General features: G+C 40.4%; 1 protein-coding gene and 1 long non-coding RNA gene across 3 annotated transcripts in view; both read left to right on the top strand.

Annotated features, from left to right (window-relative positions):
- Positions 1–7,836: 7,836 nt before the first annotated feature.
- LOC148322973 (uncharacterized) lies at positions 7,837–13,727 on the top strand. 2 transcript variants are annotated; one of them, XR_015846688.1, is made up of 5 exons: positions 7,837–7,950; positions 9,087–9,160; positions 13,132–13,220; positions 13,300–13,390; positions 13,600–13,727. It is a non-coding gene; the product is annotated as an uncharacterized LOC148322973 (long non-coding RNA). The 2 variants fall into 2 exon arrangements; XR_015846689.1 differs by having other exon boundaries at positions 13,300–13,395; positions 13,600–13,676.
- Positions 13,728–15,274: 1,547 nt separating this feature from the next.
- The window catches only part of LOC148322974 (retinoic acid receptor alpha-B-like), a 29,013-nt gene continuing 16,774 nt past the window's right edge, over positions 15,275–27,513 (top strand). The window contains exon 1 of the mRNA XM_088316563.1: positions 15,275–16,356. Coding sequence (XP_088172689.1) covers positions 16,158–16,356 — 199 coding nt within the window. The 5' untranslated portion in view covers positions 15,275–16,157. The remainder of the gene's footprint in view (positions 16,357–27,513) is intronic.

Raw genomic sequence — 27,513 nt, forward strand, 5'->3', positions numbered from 1 at the left:
AATGTTTCACACTTTAGCACTCTGACTAAGTTGGCTTTTTCCTGTATCGCTGTTTTTGCGTGACCTGTCCAGCAATGGAATGAGGTACAAAGCCGGCCAGGCATTTCCTTGCTTCTTCGTAGTAATATGGGCAGGGCGGCGCCTGTGTAAACACCCGAGACTTTTCCGGCTCAATTGTGTTGAAATAATTGTAAAATGTATTTTATACGTCTTCATTTGCCTGACTTCCGTGTAGGCAGTGCGGGTTCAGTTTCCACTAAGTTATTGTGTGAATGTGAGTGTGAATGAGTCTTTGTCTTTATAGGTGTCTGTGATTTACTTCCAAACATTCCAGGTTCTTGTCTGCCTTCCGCCTTAAAGGGGAAGTCGACCCCAATAAATTCTTAACAAGAATATGATCTATGCGGCCTCCTGAGTCCAAACATGATATTCTGATTAATGTTGTGTTTGTGGAATATGCGTTAAGCAGTAAAACCCACACATTTTTGTACATCTCAAGGGGCGGCCATTTTGCCACTTGCCGTCACCTGAAAATGATATCAGAGTTGCTCAAGGCTAAGCTAACGACCGTTGATAGCTCAGCTTCAAAAAACATATGAGCTGTGATTGGTCATTACCTGAATCCTGAGCAAATGTGATGCCATTTTCAGTCCACAAAATGCGACAAAATCCCCCCTTCTGAGATAGCTTCAAACTGGTGGATTTTGTTGCTTAACTCATATTCCATGAATGCAATATTAATCAGAATGTTGTGGTTAGTTTAGTGAAGGCACATAGAACGTATTATAGAATAAAATTTGGGGAGTTGACTCCCCCTTTAGTAAGCTGGGATAGGCTCCAGCTCCCCATGACCTCAAACAGGAGTGTGGTATAGAAAACGGGTGGATTAACGGATGCCTGGATATATGGGTGCATGGGTGGAGCTGACATATCACATATCAAATTTTCTCAAGAGATAATTCCAATTGGCTGTGTAAAAGTGCTCGACACATGCATTAAACAAGCATAAGAGGGACCTAGACCCCTATCCTAACAGTGATAAGGCGCGAAAACGTACATGTTCGGTGTTCAGTGTGCTTTAGCATGATATTGTGCAAGCGCACCCGCAGCCATGTCAAACTTTTTCGGGCCGTCACAATACTTTGCTGATACCACGGTCCTTCTTAAATGTGGATCTGACTGCCATATTCAGACAGAATGGGCCTTCTGTTCTCCAAAGATCTTTTTGTGAGCCACAACACAAGTGTGAAAGCAGTAAGCTATCTGTCATTTGTGCGGCTATTTCATGGTTATCATCAGCAACGGCTAAGGCCATTAGCCCAAAGACATTAGCTGCAGCCATCATCAAAGCTATTAACTTCGCTTTCTGCTAAAAGGCTACTGTCCCTCACAAAGACTCATTAAGGTGAGGTATGGAGAGATGCAGCGACAGCCGGGAAATGAAGAAAGAGGGAGGGGAGCAGAAATGGTGGAGAGAAATACAGAAAGAGAAAGAGAACATGCAGTAAAGACGGGAAAGGAGGTGTTCCATCATTCTAATTGTTCAATGTGTCGTTTCCGTTCACTCGCAATCTGAAGTTGGAAGTAGGACATATAAGGCCCTCTCTCTGGGAAGCACCTCTTAATGTTAATTAGATGACCATTCAATGCATCTCTTGCAGATGGAAATGATGTCTTCATGAATGGAACTGCATGCCTTAAATGGATGATACCTTGCTGAGCTTTGTGTTTTACAATGCTTAAATGCAAAGTCATGTTTCAGTGAATTCAATAAAATGAGAAAAGAAAAGTCCATGTTATTTCTGAAAGAGGCCATATCAAAAATTGACTTTTTAATTGCTTGTCAGGCCTCCGGACTGCCTGGCTACCCATCAAGCGGAAATTGAAACAACAAAGTAAAGTTTTGGTTTCTTCTCCAAATGTGTCCGAGAGTGAGACATTCGTAAATTTGAACACAATTTACTTGACCGGTGTCGGTTCAAGATGTGGACGGGTCTCTAGATGTGGTCGGGGTCCTTTGGTGGCTGCGCGCCTGCTGATGACGTCACGTTTTATTCATGTATTTCTCAAATATATTTCTTTGCCTCTGTGTTTTTTTAACCCTGGCTGTTATGCTATTTGCATATTTTGATTTGCTAAATAAAAAAAATAAATCAAAACTGCATTACTGTCACGTTGGCATGGCAGCTATACGTCACTTTTGCCTATTCCCGAGAAGCGGCTGCTGCAACAGCAGTGGAACGTTTACGTTTCTCCTGCTGAACTTGCAACAATGCAGCGGTTCACTCGGGCTGCAAGATTCTATGAATATAATGTCTGTATGAAATAGTGTGAAATATTTCTTAATAAAACATTTCCAGGTTTTTTCCTCCGACCCTTAACTAGTCTGATTCCCAAAGCAACGGAACATACGTGACGTCTTCGACAGACACGCAGAGTACACTGAAGAATAAAAAAAGCATGATCCTTGCAAACATGGAGTAAAAGAAATATATTACAAAAATTCAGTATAATGCGTGAAGTCATCAGCAGTCGCAAAGGCTACGAAAGACCCCCATCCACATCTAGCAACCCGACCACATCGAGTACCGACACCGGCAGTGGCTTTGAACAAGCATTTATTTTCAGTCTGGTCACAAAATTGTGAACACCTACTCTGAAGGGAGTCTCCAAAAATCTCCAATAATGCCACAAACTGTCAAAAAAACAAGACAAAACTAAAAAAAACCTAATGTCTTGGAGGCAATCATTTTACTGTTGCTATTGTGGCAGATTGCTTCTAAAAGTGTTTTTCCAAATATTACTGAAAATAGTGGAAAAGTACTTAATAGAATCAAATAATAGATTAGCATAACTCCTCAAACTACAAAGGACGAGGGCAATATTTTTCTCTCCCTCATGATAATAATATTGCTCATTTAATGTCTGCATTTGAAGCAGAATTCTCTTTCTAAAATCTCCTAAGCTTTTATTCAGACTTGCAAAACAATTGATGTGTGTCTGTTCATACTTTGACTAATTTATATTCTTCTCTCTTATCCCCAAGTGAGCAAGAATGGCATTCACACATCAACTCCCACAAAAAGCAGACACACTGAGCTGAATGTCAACAGAATTATTTCGGAGCCTGCATCGGGTAATCGCTATGTAGGCCAGGAGAAGAAAAAATAAAAAAGGCACAGAGCGAGGCATGTGCCTGTATTGTTAATAATTCATCTGCTTTTTTTTTTCTTTCTCTGCCTCCATCTTGCATGGATGACACAGACTTGAACATAAAGAGGGAAGAAAACACTACCGCACCACGTGTATGTTTTTCTCACCTCGGATAACCTCTCACTTCTATGTGGCAAATTGACTGCAGTGAAAAGCGTATTTTCAGTGAGGAATAAAATGCAGACACTATTACAGTTACGTTTGAGGAACGAAGTGAAAAGAGGAACTGTCAATGATATTTTGGAGAAGTGTGGTCATTCTTAATGAACACTTGCACAACCTCACACGTGTGGTTGTGATATTTGTGTGTGTGCGCGCGCGTGTCATTAGTTCTCCTTCCACGTGTGTGCTGCTCTCCCTCCCAATTTTAACTGCACACTCGCACGCACACACGCACACTCGCACGTGCACGCACAGGCTGCTGACACAGGATTTCCTGCTTTAGGCGTCAGAAAAGGGAAGAAGAGGAAGTGTAGAACCTGCAGAGGCTTATGGGAATGTTCAGTTTGATTTTCTACACGTACGACAAAAATATAATCCGGACACTTTATTCTTCACTATTGCGCATCTTTATCACATGTAACCATCAGAGAGAGAGAGAGAGAGAGAGACATGTATGCGCGTGTGTGCGTGTGTGTGTATCGCAGGTCTGTCCAGTTTTGACCCCAATTTTTTTTTTAAGAGTAGATAGAGTCATTTAACAGTCATCCCTCTCCGCTACATCCACATTTATTTGATTGTGTGCGCAACACGTCTTTTCTTTTTTTTTATTTGCATTGCTTGTTGCAGTGTTCAATTTGTATGATTGAAGAAATTTGAAATGATATTTTAAAAATTGCCTTGATTATGATGGCGACAATTTCACAGTGGCACCGACTATTGAAACTTGCTGAAAACTCTGATTCATTTGACTGTAAGTTTCATTTTCGCCTTTCTACATCCTTTTAATTTGCATGAGCACTTTAAAACAATACCTAACTTCTTTGTGTATGAACAATTATTAAACTGTAACTCTGGAGAGGTTGCTTCAGGTCGGAAACAAGAGGGACGGGCGGCATAGGAAAGCAATTGGGGATAAGGCGAAGCTGCATATCTTAAAACAAAGGGGGAACTGTCCCATATTAGGATTCCCCTACATTTCCCAGTTTGGTGAGGCACAAAAACATACACAACATTGCTTGTTATGTACATCAACCATGACGCACTGGATCTTTCGTCTGTGTCTTTATTTTCACAAACTCTCAGTGTAATGATGAAAGAATAGAGAAAATAATTCAGCACGTTAACTTTTCCAGCCGAATGGAGGATCAATGTTAACAACATTGATTGGAGCTGTGCACACATTTTGGAGCAAGTTATGCAGTGCGGGGTTGTCTGACCTTACACAATAGGGCCAAAGTGTTTCGCCATACAGCCACACACAGACACAACATTAACTATGCGGCGTTTTTGCTGACATTATTGCCAGAGCACATCACCGCCACTTCAATAATGGGGTCACAGACTGCTTGCTGAGAGCTTTGTCTTTTGGCCTGCAGACCCAAATTCTCTGCCCTCATTTTTCTAAGGCATAGCTTCTGATTGCCAGTCATTGCCTTTTTGTGTATGTGTTTCCATTTAGTTTCACACAGGGCGTTTTATTTTACATGCTCCGGGCGTATCTGAAAATTTAGTGAAAGAAGGTAGAAGAAAGCTGTAGCTCAGATGGTCAAGCGCAATTTTTGTGGATTTGATCGAAACGCAGGCAGACGGATTCTGAGCTCAGCTCATATGTGTGGCGTATGTATTTCATTCATAAATATGATAACAGTATGGATTTTTCTTTCTTTTCAGTCTTATCTCAGTCTGTCTCGATTCTCTCCAGTCTCAAATATGTCTTGGTCTCAGTTGGTGTGGTTTTGATTATAACACTAGCTAATGGACCACTTACAATGACATGAATTCATCCCACATCATTAAAACTTATGCACGCCATTTTGATTATGCATTTTTGAAATATGAGTTAGTTTAGCCATCTCATTGGGCAGTCATTTTGTCACTTCTGTCAACTGAAAATGACATCAGAGTTGCTCAGGGCTCGGGTAATGACCAATCACAGCTCACATGTTTTTTGAAGCTGAGCTATCAACGGTCGTTAGCTTAGCCTTGAGCAACTGTGATATCATTTTCAGTCGACACAAGTGACAAAATGGCCGCCACCTGAGATGGCTAAAAATGTGTTTATTTTACTGCTTATCTCACATTCCACAAATGCAATATTAATCAGAATGCCGTGTTTCATCTAATGAGTCTGCATAGAACGAACATATTATTGGGGAAAAAAATTTTTAGGTTGACTTCCCCTTTAAAGAGGCATAAGTCCCATTGCTGCAAAATAAGGTCCTTTAAGTTCATTATTCACTGCTAAAATGCACCATACACTTCTTATGAATGTGTAGCTGACAAATTAGAGCGCTAAAAAGGCATCAACTCGTGATGTTTCATCAAAGTCAGATACAGTAAAAATGAGTCATTTAGCAATCATTAAAGTTAGCATTGATGGGAATTATCGCAAGCAAATTGTTTATGGTCTCACTTACCTTGAATTGGGGTTGAAGTTAGAAAATACATAATATAATAATTAGTGAAGATGACATTTCTGAATATTTTTGAGACTGAGACAAATACCAGATGATTGATGACAAATTTCAAAAGATTTTCCGATCACTTCATCGTTGCAAGAGTGGAGAAAAAATATCGAGTGAGAATGAAAAGCAATGAGAACTAAACAAAAACACTACTTGAAAACATTTAAACCTGATCTAAGCCATGGGTAATGCTCCTCAGAATAAAACAGAAGAAGTACAAAAACTTATGAATGGAGCTAAGATTGTAACGCTCTGAATAACAGAATAATCAATTTTATGTGGTATACTGGAAAGCTATATTTGAGCAGTGTGTGTCAGTGGCATCTATGAGGAAGCAACGGGGCGACACTTCTGCACTTGCTTTGGATCACTTCTGCATTCCAGGCTACCTGAAAGAACTGCAATGTTTTTTTTGGGGGGGGGCTAAAAAGGCTCAGTACTTCAGGTGTGTCCAGGGAGTGTCTAAGCTCTCCTGCCGTCCAAACAGAATGTCTGTTCTGTAATATAAGTAAGCTCTTCTGTTTTCTGTTCTAATTCTATACATTGTTTCCCCGCAAAAAAAAAACCTGAGCCTTTAACCCTTGAAAAAAGGAAAAAAATTGGTTTGACTTAATACATTAAAGCAAAAAATTGTCTTATGAGGATTACAAAACAATTGTGCTGTTTTGAAGATGCCGTTTATTGGTGGTTAGTCATGTCATATATTCAAATCTAATACTACAACCTCTGGCCAAAATTAAAGAATCACCACTCTCAGGTGCTGTTCATTCAAGTTGTTTAATTTTGTAGAAAAAAAGTACATCACCGACATGACATATGTCATCCAGTCTCAGAAGCATGAACGTAATGCGTGATTAAGATGAGTGATACTCTTCTTCCTTAAGGCTCCAACTTTCTCCGATTGCTTTTGCCAGATCAGCTTTGTAGGTCGGAGCCTTGCCATGGACCATTTTCTTCAACTTTCATTTATACAATACATTCATTATCTGTTTTGCAAAAATTGGCGTCTGTAGATAGGTTTAGCGGTGTTGTAGTGAATTTCACTGCTTGTTATGCCGTGTTCAATCCGAGCTTGGCAAAATTATCTTGAGTAAAAGCAGCTACAGCAATTGTGGGCGCCACCATCTAATCTAGTCGCTGCAGCTGACTGTAAATCACAAGTCTAACATGTCTGTTCTTGGATTTTTATTGCTTTAGTGAGTCAAGGGTTGTGAGCTGAGTGAGTGAATGTATGGGTCGGTGGAACTTGCACATTCTGGCTGCCATTGTGGAAGTTTGGTTGGGCTTATAGCACCGTGTATGTTTTTTTGGGGGCGGGGCGCATGTTTATGGCCAACAATAAGTATCTGTTGTCGCGATTAAAGAGACAATACAATACAAAAAATGCTGATACTGATACTATAGGTCAGGGGTTTTGCAACCAGCGTCTCTCAAGTGTCTTTTTCAACCATCTGTTTTGGTTTTCTTTGACGCTGGAAAATAGATATTTAATTTTAAATTATTTTGTTCATTTTCTTTCCATTCATCCATTTTCTGTACCGCTTCTCCTCAATAGGGTCGCGGGGGGTGCTGGAGCCTATCCCAGCTGGCTTCGCGCAGTAGGCGGGGGACACCCTGAACTGGTTGCCAGCCAATTGCAGGGACAAAGACGAACAACCATTCACGCTCACACTCATACCAAGGGGTGATTTAAAGTGTTCAATCGGCCTGCCATGCATGTTTTTGGAATGTGAGAGGAAACCCCCGCAGGCAAAGGGAGAACATGCAAACTCCACACATACGATGGCCGGAGGCGGGATCGAACCCACGACTGATGCTGTCTCTCACTGTGAGGCCATCGTGCTAATCAGTCGGCCACCGTGCCTGTCATGGTCCGCTTCCGTTATGTCTTGTTTTTGTTTACGTTTGCTCAACGGGCGTGGGGGCGTTCCCTTCCAGCGGGTGTCGTGTTGACTGGAGAGACGAGCCCACCAGCCACGCACCTGTTACTCGTTGACTCATTTAATTGCCACTACTTAAACGCCCCAGGCTGACTACTCGGCGTCGGTCCATTGCCCTTTTTTGGACGTCACTGTTGCGCTTTGTCCCTCGTTCACGCTCATAGCTCATGGTTATTTGTCACTGTCGCTCATCCCTGGTTCCTTTCCCGGTTTTCTAGTCAAGTTTTGCTCTGTCTAGTCACGTTTTGTTCGTCTTCGTTATTTTGCACTTTGTTACGTTTGTTTCTCCTAGTACCTTGTTTGCCCTACCATTTCATTCATTAAATTCCCTTTAAGTTACCCTCGCCTGGCTTCCCTGCATTCTGGATTCTCCTCCTCCTCCACCCGCTGATCGTAACAGTGCCGCCCTGTTCATGTTTTCAATATCTTTCTAATTACTAATCAAATTACTGTGACATTTGTATTTAGTTCATTTTGTCTTCTTCTTATTTATATTTTGACTGATTCATTTAGAGCAGACAATTTCGTTTTCGGTTAATTTTTTACCTGACGTAACAAAATTGTCTGCTCTAAATGAATCAGTCAAAATATAATTACTGTGCTCTTGTAAAAATGAAAATACAATCTTTTTTTCTGTGCCTCAAAACAAATGTCACGTATATCAAACGCTGACACCTGGCACCAAGATTTATCAACTATTTGACCCCCATTAGCCCAACCTTGGATAAATCCAAGAAAAGTGTCTGAATAAAACAGAATATTTAATGCTATGTGCCACATGAAGTACAATCTATGGCAGGCGTGGGCAAACTACAGCCCGGGGGCCATGTGCGGCCCATTAAACGTTTTAATCCAGTCCGCCAAACTTGAAAAAAATTAAATGAATAAACCTTGTTCATGTTTTATTTTCTAAATGCTGTGGTTTTTTAAAGACATATATATTGTTCTAATGCTTTTGTTCACTTTCATTTAAAATTAAATGTATTTTTTTTCTCCAATGAGGTGAGGTTACCAAAACACTCCATCCATTTGCTCCTGGTCCAGCCCCTCTGTCAAAATTTAGAACCCATTGTGGCCCGCCAATCAAAAAGTTTGCCCACCCCTGATTTATAGTATCCAAACATCACTCACGCATGGTGGTTGACAGCATTGTGTCGTGAAAATTGTGCCGTCTACAGGCCTGATGTGCGGATGCTTTTTACTGAGATTCAGGAACAAGATATATTATAATATGCTATTGTTTTGCAAATATACAATATATTTGACATTGCAAAGTGAAATAAACCTTTCTAATTCAATTTGACAGATGACGGCCTGCTCCATGCGCAATAAAATGATGATGGAACCCAGAAGATGGCATTTTTGCTTTGCTCTAGGCGGGTAAGTATGGCTTTAATTTCATGAATATGAAGAGGACACAAATAGATTGAATATTTGAAATTATTTGAAAGATAACTTCATCTGAAATAAATCAGTTAGTTCATTTCATCAAAGCAACACTTTTAGGTTTTTTCTAGATGCATGCAGGTAAGACAGATTTGTTGCTAAGATAACATGATAAGATATGATGTGTTATGCTCACTTCTGTTGTGACCAATATATTTTTTCCCAGGTCACAAACAAAAAAATAAAGACAGATAGGTCTTGGAGTTATCCAGTACAATTAAAGATGTTCCCAAGTAGACATACGCCAAATTGAGACAGAAGGGAAAGCAAACAAAGTACAGCAATCATTTTATTAAAATAAAAGTGATAAACAATACCTGATATGGAGTGGTTTATACATGCACATTGGTGATAAATATGCGAGGATCCACTCCACACCAAACAAATCCCTTTAGTGCACAAACACCAGAGATGGCCGTCTCATCCAAGGGACGGAACGATCCGTCCGTCTGTCCTGGACGGACGCACATTTTGGGGACGGAGGACAAAGGATGAGAAGTTGAAAAAAAAAGTAACTAAATAAAAAAGACGGACTAAGCAAGGATGCAATGGGTTTTTGTCCAGTCCTTTAATTGTCCATACAGAGCAGAATTAAATGTTGTAATGCTGAGGAGAGAGAGAGAGAGAGTGAGCGGGAGAAAGAGAGAGAAAACAAGTAAGCTATGCACTGGTGTGTGAAGACGCAATCAAAAGCCAAAAAAAAGCATCTTAAATTCCGTTGAATTTGAGCAAAGGGATGAAGTGCAATAAATACAAGCAGTGCAGTATCATCTGTGAATTTGTTATGACAACAAGAGTCTGAGAAAGGTTCTGTGTTTATAATATGGATAATACCCCATTAAATAACGTAGAGACCTGCGGCTATTCATCCGAAGGGGCCAAAGTATGTACAAATCTGTTTTCATGACTAAATGTATCTCTTGTGGCTTTCAGGTGTGTTTTGTAGTTCGGAAATTACAGGAAGTGAATGTGAATAGGAAATTCGCCAGCTAATGAGCTTTAATTCATGACTATAAATTATGAAAGCACTAACGTTAGCCACTTGGCATGCACGGACGCTTTTTTGTGTTGGCTGTTTTTACATGAGCAGAAGCGCTTTAAAGTGACGCTGGACGGACTGGGATGATTATTTATATAAGATATGGTAAAGTGCCCATCTCTGACAAACACATTGTATTTTTTGTGAATTTATATTCATATTCGTGTGTTTTATAAAATACATCCATCAGTTTTCTATATGGTGTGTCCTTTCCAGGGTGACAGAGGATTTGTTTTCCATCCCAGCTGACTTTGGGGAAAGAATGGATGACACCCTTTACTGGTCATCAACAAGCGTCTTTATTAATTGAAAATAGTTTGTAAAACATGAGAAAGTAGCTGAATGAAAAATACTGTATGTGCACATTAATTTTCTTTATCTGCATGGAAGTCTGGTTCAGGGTAAAAGCTCCAATTGGGCCTTGAGTTGTACTTTGCCACTCACTGACCTATAAATAACGTTAACACGGGAATATCCAGCAGTAGGTCAGAATCACATGTACTCACGCATACACGTACAAATGTGCTGTACACGCCCCAGAGGAACATCATGTGTTATGTATAAATAGACACACACACACACACACACACACAATCCCCACGATCACTCTGAACATGACTGGCAATGCATTGCACGCAAAGTTGTATGTGCAGCAACTTTGTGCATGTTACCACACAGGCTAACTGTTTGTCACACATAAAATCCTGATCTGTGTTTGTGACACTGTTGTAGAATTAGAAAATACCTGTCAGCATGAAGCAAATCTCATTTAAGCAAATTGGTCATATTTTTAAGTCTTTAAAATAACAGCAAACTGAGTTTTCAGTCAGGATAAGTACAAAATGAAAAGATAATGTTTGCACCTATATTTTCTAAGGTTGAAATGGGCATATGTAGAGAGGTCCACACAAATTTTGGTGATGACTGGTTGCCGTTTTTTTTAATTGAAAACTGTTAATTCACTGACGTCATGTTGGGTGTGTATCCATCTTTGGAGATCAAATTTGCCAATGTGCCACCAGCATTTCACGCTTTGCGTTTTGCATCAGGAAGGATAACATAACCTCCATCACACCGTCTTTACGTTTGCACCGCCCGTTTGTTATCTGATTCCTCTGTGACTAACGCTAAAGTGTGCCACATTACATGAGCAGAAAGCACTGAAGAAAAATCCCGTTCATCTTCACTAGCTTCCGGTACAATTTGTCCTTCTTCCTCTCAAATACTCTAAGTGCTGTTTTGTTTTGTTTTTTAACCATAAGAAGGGCAAAACGTCCATGCAGCAATTACAGAAGTCTTAATGACATCACACAAAAAATCAAGAAGCGGCTAATTGCTCATTGACTCTGCATTCACTTATTCTCATTGCCACCAAACTCGATCTGTGAACGTGTGACAGTCGGTGAGGACCAAGGAAGAGGAGGAGTTTAAAATTGCCTTAAAAACATTATTATTACAGAATCTATGATGACTGTACCTTCTTCAAGTATGGTACAAATGATTTCAAATGACTTACAGAGTATTGCAGATGGTGTCACTGTAAATATAAGATGCCCCTCCCAACAATTGCGTGAGAGTGCCTATGTTGTAGATGTTGTCTGAAGTCAACCATAGAAGATTCAATACATTAATGTCAATGTGCATGAATGCTGTACATTTGTCTTTTCACCTGAGGCACACACGGTCACGACGTTTGCCTTCCATCAGCCTTTCTTTTCCCATTAGCTTCCGTTGACAATCGCTATTTGTACATCTCTATTCCCATTTTTCTCTTCCTTGTCCCTGATGCCCAGGCCTCTTCCCCATGCTGTCTTCTTTGAAAAGTTTAACCTACTTGCTGCATGGCTGCCTTATGAATAATGGAGGAGAGACAGTTACTATCAGCGTCTCCATCAGCAGGAAAACGCCTTTATCTTCTTCGCTCACTTTCCCCTCAAGCCTGAGCTTAATGTTATTATATTGTGTTCCATCCTTATTTCAGCTGAACTCTCACTTTTGTCTCATGAGCTTTTGCAAGGTCAATAGATCATAAACATATGGAGACTCCAAACCTAACTCAGTAAGTGTTTTTGTGCCTCAAGACCTACACAAGTCAAACTTCCTTATATTGTTTGTGGCACAACTCCAATTACACAAAAAAACAAAAAAAAAACAGTATGAAACAAGGTTGTTCGGTGTGTAGAGTGCGGTTGATTTGCCACCATGCAACAGATTCTGGTGTCTATATATTCCATATGCTTTTACATTTCAAGTGCAACATTTGATATCCTGCGTTCGAGCAGTAGTGCGTGGGCATCCGGGGCAAAGCAGTTATATTAGTCAGACAGGACCTTCTATGTACAGCAAGTCTTGGCAGCTCTGTTTCTTCTCCAGCACCCCTCACACGTGGAGTCCCGCAGAGCTCAGTTCTAGGTCCCCTTTTCTACTCCATTCATTTATTTAAAATGGGTGCCAGCACGTTTTCTCTCCATTCCTAAGGCGTCTCCTAACCTTGTATAATTCTAGTGAATAATCTAGTCAAACATTTCACAGCCACCTCACCCAGATGCTTCAAAACCTCCACAGATGTCATTCCCAGTTTTCATCCTTTTAGTGCCTTTTCAACTTCTTCAATACCAATCATTGTTACTTTTTGGTCCACCACACTTGCTGTTCTACTCTTCCTTCTCTTTCGCTTTCCTCAGTCCTCATCTCCTATGCGTATTCTTTCCATCTATCCAGCACAATAATGCTCCCAATCAACAGATTTCAATTGCTATCTCTAATAAGCAGTTTTGCAGTAATGGGGTCAATTTCAAAACTGAAGATAAAGTGTTCTTTAATTTATGATGTCAATTTAATCTATCCATCGATTTTACTTTTAAAGGCAGCCTGCACTCTGGAGTGATCGCCAGACAGTCACTGAGGACAAACAGAGACGGACAACTAAACGCATGTTGCCTCCACGCAAGTCAAGCAAGTGAACCACTGCGGCATCAGTGACTCGCCATTTTATCTCATACTGTACATCTCTTTTCTATATTATCTTGTTCAGAGTTATGGCGTGGGCTGGAAAATAGCCCATCTGATTTAGGATGAACAGAGGAATCCCATAAGGGAGAATCAGTTCGGGGAGGGAAGAGCGAGTGAGGTCATTTTTTTGTTATATTAATTCTGATTACTCACATTCTTTATTGTAACGAGTCAGAGGACTCATTTCCATGTCTGTCTCCATTGCTTGTTATGTTCCAACTATCTACTTCCCTACCGTTGTGTCCTGCACACTTGTACATCATTGTGACAGTTTGTTTCACAGAACTTGCCGATTATCTGATCATTTGAATCTGTGTTGCAGCTTGATGGAAAACAGACAAGACAGCGGAACTCGACGAACAGGATTGAAACCCCTTGGTCTATACAGTACGAGTCCTCCCATTGACTGCTGGTACCTAAATGAGGACCAACAAATGAATGAATGAATGGATACTGTACAAATATTAAAATGAATTTCACTACACTATCAGTCTTAAACTAAGACTCCTTTCACATTGCAACATTCCCGTGCTTTGGCAAAACAACACTTCGACTGTGGAATTCTTATGTGGAGAGAGACTTTTTGAAAAACACTGCTAGTGTGGCTATTCTTTAACATTTGATTGTGGGGGAGATATATTTTTGAAAACACAAGTATAAAATGAACTAAGACATTCTTACACTGAAATTTAAATACAGTAAAAATCTTTTAACACAAAGTAGCGAGGCTAAAATAAAAATGAGCAAGACCTGTATGGGATGACGTTAAAAGCAGTTGAACAAACGAATGGAGCAGACTATTGAGTGAGGGTTGGTCCACAGACACCTAGTGAGGAGATGAAACATGCATTGAGGACAAAAGTAAAGGTCAATTGTGCGGCATGGCAGATGTTAATGGCAGACTGTGAGGTGAATGGAAAACATCTCAGCTGAATGACACAAAATTTTGCATGAAAAGGTTTTAGTAAGAGCTGATGGAAAGAAAATACATTCATAGTTTTAACTCAATATAGTTTGACTACAAACACCTAATGACATTTTTAATATCAGAATGAACTTTTAAAAGCAATACAAATTTAGAATTAGCAAAATGACCTGAACATAACCCTGTCAGGCACTTTTTTTGCTTTTCCTCCTCACCTCACAACAGCCAGTCACAATCTGTTCTTCTATATAGACAGTCCAAGCTCTTTGTTGCACGGACGGACGGATGGATAGATAGATAGATAGATAGATGCTGCAGGAAAAAAAACAATTTGAATGACTGCTTTCTGTGCCTGCATGCTTTCAACTGTTTGTGAGTTTATCACATTTTCTGGTTTGTCTGTGCGCACCGCTGCTGCTTTCTGACCTCATCCACTTATTCATCTTTATGCTCATTGTTTCCAGTCTTTTTGCTCATTTTCACCGCACACCTTCCCCAGCGGTTTCCATAGATTTAATGTCCGCATCGATTAACAGACATAGATGAATGTGATGTGTTTCCCCTTTCACTGTTCATATTTTAACCAGCAACTAATCAATGAAGGGAGGCCTTGATGCAAGAGCATGTGCGTGTGTGGGGGTGTGTGTGTGTGTGATCACACACATGTAAAAAAAAAATAGATAAAAAAGATACTGAAAAATGAACAAATAAACACACGAGTAAACAAATAATAATCATACTATAATAATACTAATAATACCGAATAATATTTCTCAGGTACAGTTTGAAATATTTGTGCTTTGTTACTTCCCACCACTGTTAATATATTACTAAACTATCCAATTCCTTTGCCAAAATAACTAATATTCTACTGTAGTCGCTTAACACAAAATTTTGTTGCTGACAGTGGGCACAGGCAGATGGGTGGCGCTCGTGTTCAGATGATGCAGAGAGAGAGAGAGAGAGAGAGAGAGAGAGAAAGAGAGAGAGAGAGACAGAGAGAGACAGAGAGAGAGAGAAAGAGAGAGAGAGAGAGAGAGAGAGAGAGAAAGAGAGCGAGAGAGAGAAAGAGAGAGAGAGAGCAGGAGAGCAGGAGGGGGAGAGGCCACCGGGTACAGGCCGGAGGTTACCACAGGACACAGCCGGAACACAACACAAAAACCATCAACAAGAAGAGCCGCGCCGACTTGTGTTCCACTCATCAGGCTGCCCGCCATTGCACCGCAGGACCGAGTATCCCGATTTGACACGTAGCGGTAGTTTTAAAGTGCTTCAGCCCACGGGGAGTGGGGGTTTTTGTGTCTTGGCCGCCGCGTGGACTCGTTGAACTGGAGCGAGACGAGCGGCGCATGCCACCGACTCGAGTGGACCTCTTTACTTTGGAGCGGTCCGTGAGTCACTTTGAGCTGCTGCGGGCGGCCATGGATTGAAGCACACGCCGCTGACTGCCTGGCTCGGCATATTTAGAAGCCGAATGAATGGACGATTTTTCTTTCTTATCATTTTTAAATTTTATTTTAAAGCGGAACCAGGTACGTTTGGACTCTTGATAAAGTCAAAACACACCACGTGTGTCGACATTTTCATGTAACGTTCTCCGGGTCGTGTTTTCTGTGCTTTTATGGACCCGAATCTCCATTTGCATGTCTTTTCATTTCCTCGCACTTGTAGCACAGTGCACGTGAACAGAAACAAACGAGAAAGAGGAAATACGGTATAAATTGGTGCCGTGATATCGTGGGGGAGTTTGACCAAAACGACGCTTCGTGGAGGGTTTGAAAGGTCAAAAGGACCGGTCATCTCACCCTGTCCCTTCCCCCTCTCCTTCGCCCCTCAGTCCACTATGAAGATGTGAACTCTTGACTACCTCCCCCTGTCTCTCTTTACCGCCCGTACGCTTTAATTTCGTTTCTTCTGCTAAACACCGAGAAACCAAAACACCAGCATTCGCAGGGATGTACGAAAGCGTGGATGTTGTGGGTTTGAGCCCCAGCCCCCGCAGTCCCAGCAGCGGCTCTTTCCTGGGCATGGACTACTACCACAGACCACCGGCGTTCGAGCCTGAGAAAGGACTGCTGTCCGGCGTCGGGGGGCTTCAGAGGCCGTTCGGAGGGTCCCTGGTGACCGGCAGGCACTGGAGTGGATCTTGCCACTGTAAGTCTTGTTGAAATTTTTTTTTTTTTTTTTACAAACATAATTACAGGGAGCTGCCAATATATTGTTTTTAATTGATATTTGAAACGGTTTAGTCTGAAAACGTGTTTCGTTTCTGTCTCATTGAAAGATATACTTGACAAAAGGAAACGTTGACAATTTCATGGTTATTTATTAAGTAACCAAATCAAGTGAGCAAAGTGCCTCAATGCGTGGTCAATGAATTGTAGTTATCTACTGCCGTCTTATCTCTTCACTTACTTAAGCAGTTTGTGCTGTTTTATCTTTATTATTCTCCTCCATGTCTTACATGTGACTTAATTTTGCAATGAAAATGATTTTTGTAGACTGGCTGGCTTTCATTGAAGTGGCCTTTAGTAGATCAACAGCTGCCTGCACTCACTTACCACCACATCAAGCGCCAGCTTGAGCTCTTGTTTGAGTGATTTTCCTGCAATGGAACAGTAGTTACACATTGACTCTTAGACACTTATTTATAGTTTTAAACAGGCTTCAGATAGAATTGTTCATTTTACACTGCTTTTATGAACTACAGGACAACATAACAACAAAAAAGCTCTAAATTCGGGGTGCTGCATTAAGATTCAGGTTACATTCATTTAATACATTTATTCTGAGATTAAAGATCCATAGTTGTAATTGTATGCAGTAAATTGTCCCATTTTTACGGTTTCCATCATCTTATTGTGACAACACATTTCGGTAACGTCCCAAACAAATTAACGGTAACCGTGTCCATGCACTTTAAGTAATGTCACCCAGTTGATCATAAATATCGAGCATGTTTTCAGGCCTCAAAAATATAAAAAAATATAATACAATATAAAATGCAGAAGAGAGAAAGACTGCAAGTCAAATCTGGAATTAAAATCAGTTCAGATACCATTTTTTTAAAGGATTTACTGGTAGTGATGCAAGCTAAGGCTATAATTTTAAATTCCTCTGCCGCTTTCCGTCTATAGATATGTTTTGACCGAGATCTTATTTTTAAAATTTTTTAGTTGATGTAGGCACGTTGAGGTGGTTGGTTCGGAGGTTTGCCTCAGAGTGTCTGTGTGTCTTTGTGTGTGACTGGAATGATGAGCATCAAACCGGTCAAAGGTCGAAGGCCGAATGGACACAGACACATATTCACATTCGACGACCGCTCTAGTGATTTGCAAGCGGTAGCCGTGGGACGGTAAATGGCTTTGTGTGTGTGTGTTTGGGTGTGATCCAGAGCAATGAGTCACTGACAATTGGGAAGTGACCTACATCTCTCCCTCTCTTTATCCACCTTCTATCTGCCTCTTTCTTTCCTGTGTCAGCTGCCCAGTCATCACTTCTCCGCACTGAATGACCCCTCTCTCCCTCTGTCTGCTTGACGCACACAAAGAGGGCGCATGTACACATCGATACACACGCTACATGGATCCTCTCACACTCACAGTTTGCCTGGGAATGTGAGAGTACACTGACTAAGTTTGACCCGAGTATGCGAAAAGGGTGGAGTTGAATAGTTGTGTGTCGATGTTTTTATCAAATAGACGTATTTACAGTATTGTGGAAGAGCATGTTGGGTTCACGCCGCCGTTAGATAAAAGATAAAAGCAGAGAGTAGCAAAGCTGTTTATTAATTAATTTGTCCTTGACAGTGTCCTCCGCTTTAACGCACCTCCTTATGCCATGCGTTTTCCTGAGAACGGTTTTCGTTTCATGTTGAATCTTTTTTATGGGTTGGAGATGAAAGTGCATTAGTGTACGCTGCAGTTTTTCTTCACGACCTAATTTTATTTCAATGCAGCATCAAAGCTGCACCAACACAGAGACCCCTGGCCCAGATTAACTGGGTAAACCCTATAATGGCGCAGATGCCTCCAGTCCATCAGGCCTAAGGAGCCCCCTGGGAGGACGCTCCCCGTGAGAAGGCCAGCCACACCTCCCAGCGCGGAGGCCCCAACGAGGAAAAACTGGAGCTTTGAAAAAAAAAAAAGAGAAAACAATGCAAGAAGCTAAGAACTAAAAGACAGATTAGATAAAACTTAATAAACAAATACAATTAAAAGAATAGAAAGAAATTAAGAGAGTAAAATAAATCATTTAAAAGCCGCACTAAAAAGGTGTGATTTTAGCCTTCCCTTAAAACATCAACAGTCACTTCGACCCTGATGTTCTCTGGCAGGCTATTCCATAGCTGTGGACGAGAGTGGCAAAATGCCGCCTGGTCGCGTGTTCTGGTTCTCACCCTAGAAATAATTAAAAGGCCGGTGCCAAAGTACCTCAAGTATCCGCAAGGGTTGATATAATAAAAGTAAGTCAGGTATGCAAGATTGCACCGAGACCGTTAATACACTTAAAAACTAACAAAAGCACCTTTTAAAATCAACCCAGATACACAGATTATGGTCGTCTTCTCGGTCGCTCTTCTTTTAAACACACAAAGAAGTATTACTGTCGCTGAAATAATCATGGTTTAACTTAAGCTTTGAACAATAACATCAACCAAAGATATTTGGATAAAATGCAACATGGGATTTTTGTTAAGGTAAGTGTATATGTGTGTATTTAAATGAGGGTTGCCAAGATTAGTCGACTAATCGTGACGACGTTGACGATCCAAATCGTCGACAATTAATATTAGTAGTCGATGAGTCGTTTCTATATTTATTTATTTGGCGCATTGCTTTTCTCTTGAAGAAGTCTCGTCGTGCTTTTACTCGCTGGTTGTTTGCCTGGCTAGGGCGCACATGTGCTGTAATGTTGATCCGGGTCATCTGCGATGAAAAGAGAAGCATTGTGGGTAAGGAGTATCATGGCTACCTTGTGTTAGCAACAGTCACCCACGAATACTTACGATACAAACCTCCCTTTCATGGCAGCACGACGGGGATGCTCGATCATCAAGGAAGGAAGAACGTCGTGGCTCGTGCCTCATTTCAATTCTGACGCCTTCAGTGGTGGCTGGAAGCTAGCTGCAGTTAGCACACATGTTTGACGGAACTTTGTAACACTAACACGATATCCTTGATGGTACGCTAACATATTGTAGCATCTCCTGTGGATTAAGGAGGTTTTAGTCAGTTAACTCACGTTTATTAACAACCGAAACGGTGTGTCTGATATCGAAGGAGAAAGATCTCACTCGCCAATGGATGATGCGATCATTAACTGGGAAATACCAGCACTCAAAGTAAAAGAACTGGATAAAAGTTAAATAAAAAACAAATGAAAACCCAATCCAAGTGTTTATTATACTTTAGCACAGTGCATTTTCCTCATTTACTCATCTGATTCCATTACCTTCTACATTTAAAAAATACTTGGTGCCCAAGAAGAGTGAAATTTATTTTCAATTATTTATTTTTGTATTCATAGATAGTTTTGTAGTATTAGTGCCACTCTGCATACTGTATAGTTTTGGTTCAATTTTCAAATGCACTAAACAATTACAATGACTAAAAAATGTAAACAGTACCTTCATTCATAAACATCTCTGGAATGCTTGTACAAGCTGCAAAGTTTTATTAACGTTGAATGTTGTATCATCTTATTAATTTCTACATACCTTTTGAAAGAGTTCAAGCTGTAAGCTAATTATATACGATAACCATGCTTGCTAGCGGGACTTACCAAAACATATGACCCAATTAGTCAGGAAGAGGGAGAGAGAGAGAAATCTGGAAATCGAAGTGCACTACGTTTTGGTTTGCAGGCTAAAGAACAACACAATGGCAGCTAAAAGAAGTTAAACAACAACCAAGTGGACTCCCACTATGGCGCACCTCCTCCAGGCAACATTATACTGCTCATTAACACACTGGCATGGGGAGGAGTTCAGTGCATTCTTTTAGTTTTTTTTTAACACAATAAAAGAAAACATGCATCCTCTGGTCAGGGAGGGGGGAGTGAAGAGAGAAAAAGGAGCCGCATGTCTGCATCCGGTCACGACGCTAATTCCATAAAGAAAAGTGGCGCGATGTCTATTGTATGGAATTAGTTTGGCTACAAATGGCAGTGATAACGCTCTGATTTCCCGGAAGGCCCTGGAGGGGACAAAAACAGTGCGTTTCCCGACATTATGGATGTCTAATATAGTATCGCCGTTTCAAAATAACAATTTACTCATAATTCTCTCCATGTTTTCTCTCGCCACACATAATGCATCTCTGCGGTACGTTTTATTGTGATTTAGGATGGTCACGCGGGCCAAATGTATTCATACGAGGCACAGATATGAGCTGCTTGTGACATTTGGCTGAGAGATTTGATTGCGCTTTGCACAAACAAGTATTGCAGTCTGTAAATTGCATTTACTGCGAAAATGTTTTCCTCTGTGTCCTCCTAATTGTGATGATTCCTAGAAATGGGAGTCCCTATCATCCAACCATGCGTGAGTGATGTCTGGTGAAAAAAAAAATTGTTTATCCAGTCTAGCAAAGGTAACATGGTTGTCTTCATTACTTGAACCGCGTTTACATTTGTTGGCTGGGCATCTGTGATATTTTCACAAAAAGAACTAAGTAGGCTTACGCGTTTAAAATGACTTAGTCAGACAAAGAATTAAGATTATGACTGGATGAGGCAGCATCGTCCAAAATCCTGACGGTTTAATTCCTTTGATTAAGTCGAGTTGCACCTACACCACTTTTTTCCCAGACAGAGTACAAACACAAGTCCTTATGTTTGAGTACGCGCCGATAATGAGTACAGATGCTTGTTCATGCCGTTAACGTCTTGCAATTGTGATGAAAATGTTCAATATGATTCAGAACCAAAAAAGACAATCGTTTCTTGAACATGTTACCATTTCCACTCAACTATACACAGGACACCATGTTAGCTTTATTAATAAATTATAAAATAAAGTGAGCAAGACAAAACACTAGTCTGGATCTTGAATACCACAAGTTATGAAATAAAACAACTGAAGTGCCACTATCACACAATCGCTTACTTTTCAATGCTCCATATCCTCGCGTCGTATTGGTTAAGTGGTATCAGTGCATAGTATCAGAGCCTTTTTTGTGCGTTGGAGTACAAATACAGACAAAGAGTATTAGCATTCCTCTTATTTAGCGATATTGCGGTAGTATAATTTTAAGTGCTAGTATGAAGCTTGACGCGAGTACATACTTGTCACGTGTCGCTACCCGTGCCAGTTGTGGGCACATCACTTAAGGTGACCCAGAGTAATGCGTACTTGGCTTTTTTGCTAGCTTGGCTCTCAGTTAGCATTGGAAATGAATCACTTTGCCATTTTGTACACAACACCAACGTCAGCACAATAATTCTTGAATGGGTTGTCTCCGGGTACTCCGGTTGACTCCCACATTCCAAAAATATGCATGTCGGTTGATTGGACACTCTAAATTGTTCCTAGGTGTGATTATGAGCGTGGATCGTTTGTCTTTGTGTGCCCTGCGATTGCTGACAACCTATTCAGGGTGTACCCTTCCTCCTAACCGAAGACAGCTGGGGTAGGCTCCAGCACCCTCGTGACCCGAGTGAGGAGAAGCGGTACAGATAATGGATGGATGGAAGGTTATAGGGCAATGCCTGAATTGTAAATGACCATACCAGCTTAATTAGCACTGCCTTGCAGGATATTTGGCTCGTAAGAGACATAACAGTCGAGTCAGCATTTATTCACATAGTCCTTTCAGACACAACTCCCCAAGGGGGACATTGCTCTTTTGGAAGTGGTCATTCCCACAGCCATCGCAATTTTACGTGTTCAGATTTTCATCAACGGTGTTTGCGGCCAGGGCAGTGACAATTGCCTTCAACACAAAGTGGAATGAATAGGAATGGGAATTAAATCTGACGTCAGTGTCAAATTTTATACTCTATTCTAGGGATAGACCTATTTTCGTCTGGGGCGATTATTGGCGCCGATGTTCGGCATTTCGATGATATCGGCATTGGCCTTTTTTAAATAAAAAAAAAAAAAAAAAAATCGTTTTAACTTTATGGAACTTTTTATTTAAATTTTCATTAAACTTTCTAAGAGATTCTACTGACCTTGGCTACAGTCTGCACCTTTTGTTTTTGTTCAAAACAAAGATGAGGAAAATTTTAGCATTTCTCATTTAGAAATTTTGGAGAAATGTGTTTAATAATAATAATAAATAACCAGTCTGAGAAAATGTTCAATAAATACGCTAATAGACGTTTCAACAAATTAAAGAGTTTTAATTACTTTTAGATTTTGACGCCAATATTTTTATATTTACTGAAAATTAATCTCGGCTCCAAATATTGGTTATAGGCCTCCTTGACTACTAATAATCGGTATTGGCCCTGAAAAATACTCAGTCTATCTCAAAAGCCTGTGAATTTGTGGGTGGGTTGATTAAACTCACAGCCTCTCTTTCACCAGCCACTCCTCTGAGTGTAAACTTTTGGTGTGGTCATACAGTCATACAGTGGAACTTTGTTGTACTTAAAGCTGCTGTTCCTTACGGTCAAGGAGCTTTTCCCCTTGTGGGAGTTGACTCTCATGTTTGATAGTCTTGCGTGCGTTTGATTTCGTCAGTATTACACAGAAAAATAAAATGATGATACAGCTCATTTATGATTATGCAATGGTATTCGTTTTGCAATACTGTACGTTCAGGCTGACCTTTTGCCTTCTCCTTGTGAAAGCATAGTGAGTAGAAAGAAGTCCTGATAAGCAATGCCGGGGAAGTGACTACTAGTCGAAACCTGATGCACAAAGAAAATCCACAACTCAGTGTGGTAGCCAGCTTGCTTCTGGCGTGGCAAAATAAAAATAAGGCAATATGAGGTGGGTGCGTTTTTTTTTTGTTTTTTTGTTGTTTTTTTTTAACTTACACGCCTTTTGACACTAAGGTTCATCATGATTCATTCATTCACTTTGTGGCTTGTTTGACCCACTTGACCCTTCCTTTAATTCTAATTCCCGTCTCTCCCACTGCCCTGCAACTGCATCAGCTTAACCTCATTGCGTAATCGCATGATCATCCCTCTTTACCTGCGCACACCTGCTCACCTTCCTGGGCACACCACAATGACCCGTTCATTATCTTTGCTTCAATTTGCCTCATCTTTGAAGATGAAGGACATTGTCTGAACTAAACGTATTATTGTGCTCGATTTGAAATTTTGAAGCAGCCTTTATCCCTTTGATACATTAGTAAATCTTAAATCATATTTTTCGAAAATGCTTAAAATATGCCAACGTCTTCATTTCCTGTTTTCCTAAACCGACGCTAGCGATTTTTTTTATCAACTTAAGGAAAATACACTTTTTTGGGTGACTCATCTCAGGACATTTAAAATAGGATATTTTTTCTTTGCGTTTTTATTAAAGTTCTAGATCCCTGTTCACACAAACATGAACAAAAAACAAAAAAAAACTAAACACTGACCTCAAATATAATACAAACGCACTAACAACACTACAGTGCAGCAATGTTGTTTTGATTGTGAAGTACTGCCCACGGGTTACATTTGCCTGCATATGCGTGAATTTGGCAAATGTCAACAATAGGTTTCACCAACGACTGCAAGGCTTTTAAATATGCTCGAGATGAAGAATATGATCAGTCAATATCATTTGCACATTCATTAATATCCTTTTGCCTTTGCATCGCTTTTCTGGCTCCAAAACATCATTTTCATGCAATGTTATTCAATTGAAAATTTCACAATTTAAACATCTTGTGATTTGTCAACAAAAGGGAGGAAGAATCCTAAATATCACTCACGCTATATATTTATTTCTTTTCCTCAACAAAACTGGTCACTTCTGTGACACCTTTGCATCTGTATAGTTTGGGCAGCATGACGCTGCGAACTGCGGCGTCACAACATTTCAGGCCTAAAGCAGCCGTCTTTCTAAAGATCCCAATGGCTTTCGAAAGACTGTTGAATATTGTGCCAGAAGTACACAAGCACAAATACAGTAAGATTGAAGTGTGAGTTGTATTCGGATGTGGGCTGTGAGGATATGGGAGAGCCCCATTTCCCTGTGTTGTTGCCTTGAGTTAGAGGAGAGTCGATCAAGGGAGGGAAGCTCAACCTCTATGGTGGAATGTTTGGTATGGTTACCAAGGTAGGGGGAGGGGACAACTGTGTGTATGTGTGTGTGTGTGTGTGTGGAAGTGTGTTAGGTTAGAGGTTAGTGGAGGCAGAGGGAAAGGGGGAGAAGCAACGGGATTGTGTTTTTAATCTGGAGAGTCACGACCTTAGAATGTGTCACACTCTATCATTGCCATGTCTCTGAACAAAAGCAAAAGGACAGAGAGGGTGGAGACAAATTGTCGTCAAGGAAAAGTTTTAATCTATATTTAAGGTTATGATGTCAATCAGAAAGTAATGCGTTCTTTGGTGCTTTATGTTGAAGAAATTGAGAGTGGCAAAGCGTGCAAAATGACCCAATTAGGCTCGGACCCTTACAAGATAGTTAGTTCCCAACTTCTCAGCTCTTCAAACTTGTTCCTTTACAAAATCTAGTTGGGCAGTTTTATCAACAAAAAATCAAAGAAAGTGCCTCAGTCTTAGTTGCAGTCACCTTTGAACCTGACATCTGCCTCCTTTCTGGTCTGTTTTGATGTCTCTCTACCCAATGGCAGGAACAAAAATTAGTCAAGCCAGATCTTCGCCGTTATATATAAAAAAAAAAAAAAATCTAAATCTTATTAGTTCTTGTGGAGAAATATGAGCATGTCAACATAGTCTTAATGACAATGAGTCCCAAAAACATCCAACCTCCGTTGAAAGATTGCAGATATGGCGACATGCTCGTTTTGCTAGCCTCCGTGGTGAACTTGCTCATTTTCTGTCAGAATGCAGAGTTGCATTTGATTTGTGGAATAACCCCCCGCCCCCCCTCTCTCTGAGTGGTCTTGTTGATCCAAGGGGGACGAAGGGGTGGGGTTGGTGGTGGGATCCGCTGATGTGCATATTACCGACTTGCTATTTCTACCGTAAATATTTTGAGACTAAATTGACAGTGCCACTGCTGGGTTGCAGCCAAGCAGCAGCAGAACAAGCGGCTCATAAGTTTCTTGTTTGCAATACATGCCACACTTTCTCCCTCCTTTGCTTACTACATCCATACACATCAACAACTGCTTCTCTCAACTTTATTCCAAAGTCACCTCCTTAAAACATATGAAATGATATCGTTAATAAGGCCAACATTTTATGAGGTGTGATATCAAAGATTTATGGCATTCTCTCATTTAGGTCCCATCAGTGATATGATTGAGGGCATCTGGGAATGTGGATGCAAGTGAGCAGATCAATGATTCCGCATTGAAGAGACGACAGGGCAGGATATCCTCATCTTCCTTCCGTGCCAAACACCTTTAATGCAGTTGAGACCTGTTCACCGGCTGCATTGATCGGATGCCAGAATGAGGCATTATTTGAATTTCTTTGGATATATTTGGCACTGCTAGGGCTAGGCATGAAAATAGATTAGGCACTTATGGATCCGTGCTACATCTTGATGCAACGGAGGCAAAATACAGTGCACAGTTGGTATTAGATATGGGTTACTGTGTTGTAAATTTAAAAGTTTCAATAAGCTCCCACCCTTAATAGTTTTGTGAAAGGTCTTGAAGATATTTCTCCAATTAATTTTCAAATTATTTAGGTTATATAAACATTTTGGCACCTTCTACCGCTTTGATCATTTCTAATTGGCAATAAAATTACAGTACTTTCCAAACTATGAGTTGTTTATTTTTTTTCCCACACCTTTGAACCCTGCGGCATTTAATGTGATGTGATTTATGAATATTTACTAATGAGCTTCATACCGCCAGTAGTTACCCAAAATCTCGTCATATCTGATCAATGAAATTACCGAACATGTTTCATTGGACAAATAAAATTGCCTGATTGCTGAGGTTTGCAACAAGTTTCCAAAGGCTGCACTGTTCCATGCAGGGTACTGCAAAAGATTGAGCAGCAGCAAGTCGGAAAGCTAGTGCGTGGGGCCACCGTGCATCTGGTGTCCAGCACGTGTTCCTTTGTGAATTTGGACTTTTGGGTCAAATCTGGAAAGTGTAGGAAAAAGTGACACTATCGTCACCATAACTCACGTCGGCTAACGATTATTTCATTTATCAATGAATTGGATTAAAAAAAAAACAATTTCCATCCCTTTATTCAAAAACAGGGCATTATTTCTAATGGAGCGCAGGAATGTGCAAAAAATTACAATTCAGTTACTGCTTTGGTCCATTACATGTTCTAAAATTGGCAAATATATTGCTCATCATTTCCCAAAGTAAAAATAAATGTTTTATTTTGATTCAACACAAAAATAATCAGTCTGCTTCCATGGAGGACTACAAAAATATTTTTTGTTGAAGCAGAAATTCAGAGGAAAAGGTTTCTAAATGATTAATGGAACATCAAAAATAATGATCGATTCATTTGGTAATTGTTTAGTTGACGATTAATCGTTGCACCTGTATAATATTTACCAGTCTGATAATCCACAAAATCTTCCGACATTTGCAGGTTCAATGAAACTCTGCCCTTCGTGTCTACTCTTCTTCTTTGACGGCCATCTTATTGTTTGTCAAATGTCAGATTTATGACAGACTACCTTTTGATTCAGACGCTGGATTCATGATAGAACCGAAGAAGATGTTCCCTCAGCCATTTGAAGGCCTTGGCAATTTTGTTTTTCATGATTTTCTGAAAGATGCCGTGGGGAAAGAAGATGGCGCGGAAGGTCACCTCCCACACTTAGACGACTGTTTAACACTCAGACGTCATAATAAAAAAGGTCTAGTGAAGCTTTTGTAGAGAGTTGTTTTACAGAATAGCACATTTGAAATTGAGGTGGTGGGTGAGAAAGCAATAGCAATCATTTTGCTATGTTTGCATTATATCGCCGGCTGTCACGGCGACCCCGTTTGAGGCCACTGGACAAAATGTCATGGTAGTGAGACAACACGGTGGGATTGGTCTTGTATAACTGTTTATGTTCATTTTTTTGTTTTTTCAATACGACAGTCACAGCACAGATGAGGAAAGTAGTTGGCCGTAGTCCGACTGAACACATGCAACTGAACCTTTCTGGATGTGATCGGGCGTAACGTTTTTGGGAAGCAGTCCGTAGTCTGACTGGAAGCAGATGATGCCTTGTATTTTTTTTTTAATTATTTTCAG

This window comes from Idiotropiscis lumnitzeri, chromosome 15 (genome assembly GCF_059441095.1).
Source record: "Idiotropiscis lumnitzeri isolate Australia: NSW breed Sydney's pygmy pipehorse chromosome 15, RoL_Ilum_1.0, whole genome shotgun sequence".
Taxonomy (NCBI): Eukaryota; Metazoa; Chordata; class Actinopteri; order Syngnathiformes; family Syngnathidae; genus Idiotropiscis; species Idiotropiscis lumnitzeri.